Genomic DNA, 12873 nt, shown 5'->3' on the forward strand with positions numbered 1-12873 from the left:
AGAAACAACATTCCAAGTAGAAACCTATTGGAGATGATACTTGGTGTCTTCAACAATAACTAAGGTTTATATGTTTGTATTTGTTTTGATCAAAGAAGGATTGAGTGGTACTCATAAAGAGTCTTCTCCATCTCATGGGACTCATAAGGAGGTTAACCAAGTTCTGAACTAACATCAAAACTTTACTTTCATTGTACAATTGTATGTAGTAACTCATCAATGATTGGCTGAACTTATTGTGTTTTTAGGGGATACCATCAGCCGTGACCAACATAGAAGTAGGGGTGTTCATCGGATCGATCCGATGAAACCGACGAACCGAACCGAACCGAACCAAAGTAATTGGATTGATTTTTTTTTGTTATTCGGTTAAAATCGATCCAAACCGATAAAAACCAATGAAGATTGGTTCGGTTCACGGTTTGAAAATTTAAAAATCAATGAACTGATGAACCAAACCGATGATATATATTTATTAATAAAATATTTAAATATATGTGTGTGTGTGTGTGTATTTATTAAAGAAATGTTCTGATGAAATATTATTTATGTAGGACTTTTTATGTTTGTTAGACTTATTATGTTTTTGTTTTCTATTATTAATTTGTAATGGTGCTAATATTAGACACTACTTTAAACATTTCTACATTGGTAAGTATTTAGGTTGTTGATTATGAATTATGGATTTGTGATTAAGCTATGATTGAGTTATTGATTTTCCATTTTTATGCCTTGTTAAGTTGTGAATCATATGTGTTTTCTATATATTTAAAGTTGTGGAATTGATATTTACCACAAAAAAATAGAAGTTGTGAAACCGATGAACCGAACCGATTCAAACCGTTCATCATCAGATCGGTTCGGATTTGGAATTTTTTTTTGCTAACAATCGATCAAAACCGAACCAATGAATTTTGATTGGATCGGTTTTTTGTTTTACCTAAAACCGGTCCAAACTGAACCGCAAACACCCCTACATAGAAGGCATCATTCAAACACTCCAACTTCTGTCAGAAAATGTTGCGGTTTGATTTTTACAACTATCTAAGAGCATTATTTTTCCATATTACTTGATTTTTGGATTGTAATATTCAGACCAAATTTGTAGCCTTTTTTTTTGCTGCATTCATGTTGAAATGGATGTGGTCACATATTCTAGATCATGGTTCCTTCATGTAGATACCAAAAAAACATGAATACAATGTCAGTTAAAGCACTATTGAAACCGACCCATAACATGTTCATAATAAATGCCAAATAGATCAAGAGTCTATTGTAGAGCACCATATACCTAATTTAAATATTTGTCAACAGTTATGTCTTGAAACAGTTCTTTTCTTGTATCTTGTTAGAGAGTTACCTTGCTTATGCACCTCTTGTTATTCCTAACCAGTTTGGTTGTGCACTTGTGTATGAACAGACAATCGCTAAACATGTGCGTGATGGGGGGAAAATGTCCAAGCTCATGCTAACAAAGATTAATAGAATCGATGAAGCTATTCTACTGCAGAACGAGGTACTAAACCCAAATTGACCCATTCATGCACCATCTGAAGGTCGTCATTCCTTAGCTAGAAAAAGGTTGTCTTACACTGCAGAACCGAAGCGTCCAAAACTAGAGCCAAATTTCCAGACTTGAAAACTAAAGGGAAGTGCTTCTAACTTAGTTCCCAAACAACCAGGATTGCTAAAAGAAAATTTAAAAGCAGTTCACACCACAAACTCTTAAAGAAAAGAATCATTAGTGAAAAATGTAAGTAACTTAGACATATGTGTTAAATTCAAATGGCATAAATTGTGCTCACTCAAAATTTTTATGATGCAGTTAATCAAAACCAAATTCACACCGTCAGTAAATATGAAGCTCACACCCACTAAGTTGCACTTAGTGACATACATTTTCAATCCAGATACCACCCAGACATAAACTTGCATGATTTATATATACATTTTGTGATTTTAGTTTAATATGTGGTTGCATATTTTCATCTCATACATACCACTTTGAATTTACTAATCAAGTATGTGCTTGTAACTTGTTCAGTGAGACAATCTTCAAGATTAGAAAGATATCAGTCACAGTGAATGACTTTGACTGCCTCAATCCTGAGAGGGTTGTTGAACCTGAGGTACTCTTAAAAGCAACTAATTAATTGAATCATTTCTTGATATTAACCGCAACCTAATTAAGCTCTTATTTAAAAATGTTGACAGCTTATCACAGTCATGTCTGCTAAAATGAATTGGATCAAAATGAATACAAGACCTCAAACAACTTGGAGCTTGCCACCCTCATTTGCAATAAGTACTTCATCGGTATTCTAATAGTTATAAGTTTATTTTTTTTCCAGATTCGTTAACAAACTTACTATCTACCCTGTGGGATGTCGGAATGGGACGCAAAACGTAGGAGATTATGCAAACCTATTCAGAGGATTGGTTGCACCCCTATGTCCAACTGAAATATGTGAGGATTATATATTTAATGCAGTCTGTTGAATTGAATAACATTGTAATAACTAACCTTTTATATTTTTTTTAGATATATGTCTCAATCAATGCGGGATATGATCATTACTATCTAATGGTAATTGCACTATCAGAGCGTCAAGTTTACCACTTTGACTCCTTCCTGGATGAAAATTTATTGTTCTACAAGCAATTCTCCATGAGACAAATAGTACGTATTCATGAACTGAATATTCATTCTTTGTTGTTAACTTATGATATTAATTTAATATTTCAATTAAATACATTCTTACTTTTGGAGCAGCGTGAGATGATCCAAGGCTTATTGGGTTTGGACAATTTCTCGTCCATGGAAAGCAATGGAAAAGTGGACTTAGAAAATTGGGAAGTGGTGGAAGTGATAGTAGATGCTGGAGGGTCTTATATGTACAACTCACCTATATGGGTCTTCATTCCACCAAACTGCAAAACCAAGGTGATGCCAATAAATTAAAACTACATTTGTTTTTTTGCTTTAAATGTGTTACCAACTCTATTATTGTGTCCCCAGTTGAACGAGAAAGCATCAAGGATGAAGATTGTTGTTAACTTGGTACGTGGAGTGCACAATGAATGTTGGAAAGAGCTTGAAGGAAAGGTGGACAACTTCTGGAAAATGGTGAAGCCAAGTGCTGGCTAGACTGGAGGGGAAAAATACTTTCCTATATTTTTTGTGGTGCAGCAGTTATTGATTATTTTTTAAGATGTTGTAACTAATTACAATCCACTTATGACTTAGATGTACATTTATTCTGTGGCCCGCGTGTCGCGAGTTAAATTTTCTGAAGCTAACATGACCCATACTTTGTAACACTGCAAACATATGTCTTTCCTTGAACATGTTGATTCATATATTTTGATATGGGTAACTGTTAATTGTAAGTCTAGGATTTATTTCTCTTCCTCATCTATGGCTCAGGGTCTAAGCAGATACATTACTAAGACCAATGTTTCATGCCTTTTTGACTATCTTGTGATACACTACAGGTTTGGTTGTTATGGCCAACTTCCTTGCATATCAAACAATTGATTGTACGTTTCGCCCTCAACCCCGAACATGATTTGTTTTTTCCACCACGACCTTTCCTACTAAAATGCAAAGGATCCTTTAAATTTAAAATAGCACTTTGGCTCTAGCTCCCCTTTAACATGATTTCTTCGCCTTACTTTGCTCAATTAGCTCAATGGCCTTTCCTCTTGCATCATTGAAATCAACCACATTATCATAATTCAAATCAGCAAGGACCCTATATAGATCCATCAATGCTCCACATCTACTGCTTTTTGGAGAATCCCAACCATCATTCAGAAAATCTTTACCACTATATAACCCATCTCTTGCACCCTTGGTCCATCTTTTCAAAATAATGCATTCAGGTAACTCTTCCATTCTTAAATGCGCTAACACAACCACTATGTGCTCACATGGTAAGCCCCGTGACTCCATCTTCATACAAGAACATTTCAGGTCTTTGCTATCCGGATAAAAAGAAATATGCCACTCCTTGGCCCAAAAACTTGGCTTAGCCACAGTATAAATTGAGCACGTCAAAGCATCCTTGCAGTCTACAATTTTCAGCAACGGAGCATGATGCAAAACAGGACAAAATAAACGACACACATTTTCAGTAAGGTGTTTTGTAGTTGAAATTTCCAATGATTTTAATTTGGTTAAGGGTACAAGCACTCCATGTATAGAACGACAATCATCATTCAGCTCTCTATATCGCATATGCTTCACACAGGTAGTCAACTGTTGTAAGAAGTCTGTCAAGTTTTGTCGGGAATAAACATATTTGCCTAACTCAGAGTGAAAACCCTCACATCTAGATGTGGTCCTAAATCCACCAAAAAAATTTCCCCGCAAATTATTCGATGCCCACATTTGTCTCTTTTCGTATGTTTCTTGAACCCTAGAGTTGTCTTCCAAACCAAGCTTCAAAACCAATTTATCTCACTTTCTCTAAAATTTGTCCACATCATAGTCACCAAACATGCAATTCTTAAAGCGTTGAGTTAACAAAGGGTTTAGAATATTTCTGTTCGCATTTTGAAGTAGATGCTACGCACAAAGTCGATGGTAAGCATTCGGGAACACCCTCCTAATTGCATTCCTCATTGAGTGGGTGACCATCTGTAATAACAGCAACAAGTTCTCTACCATTCATTGCTGCCAAGAATTGTTCCAACAACCACACATAAGATTCCTCAGTTTCATTTGTAACCACCGCAATAGCAAAAACGGTTGTTCGATTATGATTGTTTACACCTGAGAACACAACTATTGACAGCAAGTACTTATTTTCCTCATATGTGACATCAAATGCCAACACATCACCATATACCTGGTAGCTCAACCGACCAATGTCATCACTCCAAAACAGATTTTTCAGTCTATTATCCTGATCCGCAATGTGCTCACAATAAAAGTTTTCATCCTTTGAATCCAACTCAACCAAGAATTGCATTGCCGTCACAATCATTTTCAAGCATCCACCTTTGCCAACTAATCTGGTTGTGCATGCTCTTTTTACTGTACGACATTTTAACAACTCCTCCACATTGATTCACAATTGCACGGAAAATATGAGGAACCCCAGTCCCAGCATCTCTGTAGCTATTCATCTGAGCTATATCACTCAAACTCATCTTCCTATAAGGTGCCTGCATTCCACACTCGACATCATCAAATAGCTCATGATTGTGAATATCTGTAAAGTAAGTACAATACCATCGGCCACTTATAATGTCAACATGAACACTGAAGTTAGCCTTACAACCGCATCTAATTTCTTGCTTAGGCTCTCGTTTCCATTGCTCCAATGTCAACCCCCTTCCTTCACGTCTACCATTCATGTTACAAACAAATTCTTGCTGCAATATGTCCCCGGTTTTCTGACTTTTTATAATATTGTATTTTCGGACACAAAACCCATTGGTCCTGGCATAATGGACGTAGAACAAGTATGCAACATCTAGATTCATAAATCAATAGATATTTGCTCTGGAAAAAATGACTCCAAATCAATGGTACAAATATCTCCTACGCAATCTATTGGAATGCTATCAGTGGCATCATTACCCTCAGTAGTTTCATCATTGCTATCACATCACTGATCATCAACAATATAACCAGCACGACTTTCGTCACCGTGTTCAACATCTTCACCGAAATATTTCAACTCATCATCTTCATCTTCCATAGTACCCATTCCTAGAATCTAAACATTCATCTTCAACAAAAAAGGATAACTCTTCCAATCCCTTCATACTGTAATTCATAATCAAAATATAATATGGTGTGAGTATATTAGAAAACATACAATAAATTGTTTTCCCCTCACCAATGACATTATTGAATCGAATCTAAAAGTAACTTTCAAACACATACCCACACAATGTGCTTTCATCAGTAATTCAATAAGCTCAAAATTTTCAACATTGCCATAATTATAAACTTTAAACTCAATATTCATACCTGAACCAAGGTGCTTTCATTAGTATTTGACTCATTCATCTCAACCCTATTATACTGCTACTGTAGGTGATTTTTTGGGTTTAGAATACAATCCACTAACTCCGGTAAATCTTCGCTCCTACAATTCAAATGTAAATTGTAGTTTATTTTAAATGCAAAGTTAATACAAATCAAATACAAAATATTGTTGTATAGAATCCAAAAGCAGGGGTGGACCCACATTAGGCTGAGGGGGTTCATCTGAAAAAAGAGAAAACTCCACATACACCCCTGTATTATTATTTTTTTGAACCCCCTGAAAATTTCAATTTGCACCAAAGACCCTTTCTCTCTCCCTAACACACACACTTCTTACTCGGGCCCTCAATCCCTCATCCTCTTGCTCTCGCTAGGTCAAGCGCACACACACACCAGCCACCGCCACGACACCACACCGCTAAGCCACCAGTGCACCACCGGCCACCACCACAGCACCACCAGTGGGTTACCAGTCCAGTGAGTCCACCACACACCCTTGATTTTTGGTGAGTACCCATTTGCCATTTTCCCAAAATTTCCCCAAATTTGGAATCCATTGTTTGATTCTCATATCACAATTAGTTTCATCAAGCTTTCCTCATGTCATGATCTGTACCTCTATCTGAATTCCTCCCCCTGCTTTGGACATGGTTCATGGACGTTGTTGTGTTGTTTGCTTTGGCTTTGGGGTAGCGCTACAGTAGCATTTCAGCCCAGCCGTGAATTGGGGTTTGTTTCTTTTCCTCTAGTAGCAAGGATCCTGGCTCGTTAATACTCTCCTGCTGTAGCTACAAGTGTCTGCTTTTGCTCCTTGCCCGCAACTGCTATGTTCCTTTTCTTTTTCTTTTTTTTGAGTTTGTAGTAGTTGTAGTTGTCTGTAGTAGCTTTTTTCTCTTTTCTCTACTGTTCTGTGTTTGCTTTTCTATGCAAGGGGACTCTTGAAATTTACTGGCCTTTTGCTTTGATTGTATCTTTCTCTTTTGTTGAAATAAACTCAGCTTTCTAAAAAACAACTAGTGAATTAGAAGTTTCATCAATTTGTTTGATTTTGATTTGGTGTTAAGATCAGAGGGAAATTGCAATTTCTGTTTTGTGCTTAGTGTTCACTTTCAATGGGAAATTGTTAAATAACTTGTGCTTAGTGTTCACTTTCAATTTCATAATTGGGGCTCTAAAAGCTAAAGTTCTCTCTGAAACTTTGGCTCTCCTACTCTTGATATTGGCCTTGTTTCGCTGCTGATGTACCCCAGAGGATTGCTAGAGACATGATTTTGATAGCAGCTAGTTGGATCAATTATGATTACAAGGTTATTGGGTTTTGTAGTGACATAGGAAGTTAAAGGCTGGTAGGCTCATAAGTAGGCGTTCCTAAGCCTTGCATTCCTGTCTATTCTTGCCTTTGTCTTTGTACTGTGTCCCTTGGACCTCTCTTTTCTTTTTCTTGTTCATGTTCCTTGTAATTACCATAGGTTGAGGTATCCCTAGTACCTCTATAGTACAAATTTGCTTACAAAAAAAAAAGACTTTCAATTTCATTTGAAAAATGTGAACCCCGGGGTCCTGGATCCGCCACTACCTTGGACCTCTCTTTTCTTTTTCTTGTTCATGTTCCTTGTAATTACCATAGGTTGAGGTATCCCTAGTACCTCTATAGTACAAATTTGCTTCCCAAAAAAAAACTTTCAATTTCATTTGAAATGTGTGAACCCCCTGACTCCGGGGTCCTGGATCCGCCACTGTCCAAAAGTAATTCCAGAAAGTTTCGGATCTGACCTTAGATAGCTCTTGAGATTCACAAGGCCGAAATCCAAGGGATGCAAAATGATGGGGAGCAGATCCACGGGAAGCATCAGATGAGTTTGCAGCAGAGACACATGAACTTGACCAGTCTGCAACTACCCACAAATAAGCAAACTAGATCCAAGAGAACTACTCACATTTAAATCTTAGAATCTTAGAACGATATCACCCACTCGTGGTGGTAGACATGACGAGGAATATATCTGATTTCGAATGGCAAATGAACGAAATCTTAGAACCTTAGATGTGGTTCAACTCAACTCATTTCACTGAAGAAAGAAGGGATTTTGGCTTGTGTTCACGGTGGAAATGGTTTTAGTAAAGTAAATGACATCTGGTAGCAGTAATGGAAATATTCAATTGGGTCAACCCATGTAGTAAGGGTAAAACTGGTACTAACTAAATCATTTAATATTTATTTTTTATTAAAACCGGTCACATATACCTATTATAGCAGGTATTTTTTGGTATTGCATGGTGCAAGACCTAGGGTGCACTTGCACCCTAACGACCACCTACCAAAACACCTAAACGATGTTTTATTGAAAAATTATAGTTTTTTTAATGTTGGAAAACATCGCATTCAAACAGTTTTTTTCTTGAAAAATAGTTTCTAAATATAGTTTTCAAAATTGTTATCAAACAAGCCGTAAGTCTACAACATCATGAGGGGATAGCTAAATCAAACCTATCACAAAACGTCAACGACTCATTAAGTCATATGATCATAGTAGTGAAAAACCATAAATATATAAAGCTGACTAAATTCATACAAAACATAGATTAACATCACAAATAACAAAACTGAGTCATCTCCTCCATCTGGATTTCTTGTCGCCTCCTCGGGATCTTCCTCTATATCATTGTTGCTTTTCTCTACCAGGGTGGGAATCCTAACTTGTTCTCTAGATGAATTTCCTCGAGAAAACATGCCTCTGTTACTCTGTACACACTATACACCCTGGAATCCCTAGTACAGGCCATGGTGATAATACAAGGTCCGATCCTCTTAGGGGTAGGTGATGTCCTATACTCAATGGGTGGGGTAGGACTAGAAGATATATTAATCCGGATACAAGCTATTCCGTACTAGAGGTCTACCAGATCTAAGAGATTATTCTAGCAAACCCTAGTGGGTGCACAAATAAGGAAAAATGATGAAATAAATGTGTATTATATCATTAATGAGTAAAAGCTAGTGAGTACAATGGAGGACCCCCCCTTTTATAATGGGTGGAGCCATGATCCTAAGGAACCTAGGGAATTGGGTCTCACACCCAAGGCCCCATTCCATATACAAGAAGGTAAATAAGCCCAAATCCAGCTCCTGGGCGGGCAACTCTCTCTGCCTTGCCAAGACTGTCCTTCCTAGGCGATCTTTCCCTTGTATGAGAGCCCGCCCGAGTTCGATCCGGAGTCTTTATTTCCAATGTTACCAGTATCTGCGGCGGGTCCCATGCTTGTGAGGGACTCGCCCAACCCACAAGCTCTCACATGTACTGTAAGACCTGGATTTTCAGAACAAGCTAATTTCCGACTCACGCGTAGAATCAGTGTAAGCGTGACAGGAGTTTGATATTTGAGAAAGATTAATGAAGAAGAAAGTTCAGGAATTGCTTGAGGAATGTTGCGTAGTCATTTTAGGAATTAGAGCGAGTCGTCTGCACACCCGCCTTATGGCAAGCGTGTCCAGAATAGGCTAATTTCGCTTTAGAGCAACGTTTTAAGTGAGATTTCGAATCCTTGGAAAATTTAAAGATTTTCTTTATTTTTCCTTCGACCAGCGTTTCATTTCGGAACTCTAGACTGTACGCACGATAGTATTCACTTTTCGGAAGTCCGACGACGCTAATTTCCTTGCTTCGAAACCCTAGATTCGAGCGATGGATGAAGACTTTTTCTATTCGGGACTTCTAACGAAGTTTCCGTCCGCGTTGCCAGATTTGTTTCGACATTTCCAATCTTTCTTCAGAAGGAAGTTTTGTCGTCTGAGTATCACAGCAAAAAGTAGTTTAACGGGACAGATTAACTTACACCGCCTTTGGGATTTTAGATATCGTCTTTCCCAAATCATAGATAATTGTTTTGAGTTCTGGAATTCTGACGCCAGAATCTCTCTTAGAATTCCTCGGTGGACGTGCTGCAAAAATCGGAATCGCGAAATTTTCATTTTCCCGCGATTTCACCTGCCTATAAATAGCTCGAAAAAGCAAAATCTCTTCATTCTCACCCATTCAAGGCCGCGAGCAAGGAGAGAGGAGGAGAGGAGAAATTTTCGCGAAAACTTGACCAATCTTCGTGCAGTTCGTCCTTACTTCTAGGTATTGAGGTAACTAGCATGAATCCTACCTCTGTTTACTGTTTCTGTTGCGTTTCTGAAGTCGTTTCTGTGCTCACAGTTTTGAGCTTTTTCTAAAATTGTCCGATTTCCTTGATTTCTTGGTTGGGTTATGTTCCTTATGTTCCCATGAGTCTAAAACCTCTGTTAGTAATCGCCGATTGCGATTCAGTTGTCCAAGATCTGAAAAATTGATTCAAAACCCCATTAGTCGCACATTTCGAAACTTTATTGTCGAAAAGCTGTAATCTGACTTCGTGCCTTTAGGATTTGTTGTCACGGATGTCATGAGGATCAATGCTGTCAAATTTGTTTTCCGAACTGATAACTTTGAAGTTTTGAGCCTTTATTTTGGACCAAAATGCCCCTAGATAGTCGTATTTCGACCCGATTGTCCGAAAATTGTTCCGACAATTTCTTTGCCTTAGTTTTACCCTAAAACTACCTTGTGAATTGATTTAGATCGAAGAAAAAGTTCGAAAACCCTATTTTCCATAGTGGCCGAAACCTAATTGCTTGGGTACCGTGTCCAAAAATAATTTTTGGGTCTCTATGACCTGAGCCATTGCGTAGCTCTTTCAATTGTCGAAATTTTGGCGCCGGTTTCGTGTCATTCTGAGTTCTGTAGCTCGACTTATGCTCGTTTTAGCGAACGAAGTCTCCGTTGTCAATTTGTGCCTAAATAGGAACTCTGAAGCTTTAGAGGCTTTCTTTACGATTTCGATTAGTATTAGTAGATCGTGTTGCTCCTAGTGAAGCTTGTGTTGATGATTGTGTTTTCTTTGTTCTAGGTTCGCAATTTCCATGCCCAACTTCTACTCACGAAGGTAAGGGTAACTCGGTTTTAGAGCGTCTTTGAGTCTTGCATGCTTTTATCGCACTGCCTGTGTTTGAGATGAAGATGTTTATATTGATTGGCAGATGATTATGATTATTATGCTGAATTTGGAAAATGTTTTCTGAGAGGCTTCGGCCGTTTACTGGTTTCTGTCGTTACTGCTTCCTAGTGGATGGAACATGTGGTTACTTTGGATTGGTCCTTGGGTGGGCTTTGTTATTGTCTGACTTGGCATATAGGGCTTGAGTCAAGTGGCGATGAGGAGGTGTGTCCTATCATTGTCCCATCTTGCGAGGTGCTAAGTGGCGATCAGGAGGTGTGTCCTATGATTGTCCCGTCTTGTGTGACGTTAAGTGGCGATTAGGAGGTGTGTCCTATGATTGTCCCGTCATGTATGACGTTATAAGTGGCGATGAGGAGGTGTGTCCTATCATTGTCCCGTCTTGAGAGACGATATTGATCGATCCATTTTGTTAGCAGCATATAGTTGCATTATAGGGAACTAACACCTGACCCTATGTTGTTGGATTTTCGTATTGGTTTATTGATATCTGATTTGATGTTACATTGTTGAGGTTATTATTATCTGAGTCCGATTTATGTTTAAGTTGTTGATATATGAGTTGAGTTATGTTGCTAGTTATTTACCATGCCAGGTAATTAAATTCGAACAGCATGATTTTTCTCTTTTATACATGGTAATTGCATGGAGTTAACCCTTTCTATTTGCTACTTGTTGTTTGGGCGCTTAACGCTATTAGGCGATGGAGATCCTTCCGCCGGGGCATAGCTACTCGAGTTGGAGATCGAGTTGTAAGCGGTGGAGTAGAGGTATGAGAAGCAGCTTTGCTTCTCTTCTTGTGGATTATGTTGGAGTCTCTTTTACTTTATGAGAACTCTGTTATTAAAGTCTTGCTTCCGCCACTGTTAAAGTGCGCATGTTTATTCTGAACCTTACTTATGGTATTGTAAACTATTATTACTGTATATCGGGAAACAAGTTATCTGAATAAAGTTATGGTATGTTTCCAACCTTTTAGCCGAAGTGTTTAGTTGTTTTACAGAAAAAAATTCCCTTGGTTTTTAGGGATTGCAGATTGGTCCTTAGACTTTGTTAGGTTACTAATGTGACTCCTCAGTTGAGAAATTGGGGTGTTACATGTACAGTAGGTATAAGCTTAGATACTAGAGGTGGTACAAGTGTTGGGGGTATTGGTGGATCATATAAGTTAATTTGACAGGAACGTGCAGGTAAGTAAAAGGAAAAGATTATTGGCATGGGTACAGTAAGTGTAAGGATCTAGGTGAGCGAAACCAAAATACAGTCATCTTGTTATACATACAAAACCTGAGGTTGGATTAGAGCTCCAACTCACGTTCGAGGAAAAGTCAACGTGAATGGAGACAACCAGGCACACCTATTAGTGTCTAAAATATAACCACAATAGAAGGGTGTCCCAAACACAACATTGTACATAATACATATAATACAAGACATCTATTAGAACTCAAGATAGTGTTAGGTAAAAAGAGTTCTCTAAATAAAGAGAAGGAGTGTTTCAATAATGACAACACGGAAAAACAACTGTTAAAGATTAACATGAGGAATGAGAAAAGACAAGTCACAAATTTGATGGAAAACAGTCGAACATAATGGAGCTTGGACCATTACTTACCATTGAGTTCCATCCTATTTTAAAGAACACAAACAATGGATCCCTCTCTCTCTCTCCTTTCTACCAATTCCATTCCATCCTCTTCCCCAAATCCAAACAAGATCTCAAGTATTGAGAAAGACTTAAATATGTGAATTTTCAAATGAAACTATCTTAGAGAACCAAAACTAATATTTTTTCAAAACAAAGTTCAGCCAATTAATTAATTTTTATTTAT

General features: G+C 37.9%; 2 protein-coding genes across 2 annotated transcripts; both read right to left on the minus strand.

The window, feature by feature from the left end:
• Nucleotides 1-3652: 3652 nt before the first annotated feature.
• Nucleotides 3653-4393, minus strand: LOC130719499 (protein FAR1-RELATED SEQUENCE 7-like). Its single transcript, XM_057570122.1, has one exon. The coding sequence runs from the start codon at nt 4391-4393 to the stop codon at nt 3653-3655; it is 741 nt and encodes a 246-aa protein (XP_057426105.1).
• A 217-nt stretch (nt 4394-4610) lies between these two features.
• Nucleotides 4611-5720, minus strand: LOC130719500 (protein FAR1-RELATED SEQUENCE 5-like). The gene is made up of 3 exons (XM_057570123.1): nt 5623-5720; nt 4975-5449; nt 4611-4853 (listed from the first exon to the last, which is right to left on the minus strand). The coding sequence occupies exons 1-3, from the start codon at nt 5718-5720 to the stop codon at nt 4611-4613; spliced, it is 816 nt and encodes a 271-aa protein (XP_057426106.1).
• Nucleotides 5721-12873: the final 7153 nt, after the last annotated feature.

Source organism: Lotus japonicus, chromosome 5, assembly GCF_012489685.1.
Source record: "Lotus japonicus ecotype B-129 chromosome 5, LjGifu_v1.2".
NCBI lineage: Eukaryota > Viridiplantae > Streptophyta > Magnoliopsida > Fabales > Fabaceae > Lotus > Lotus japonicus.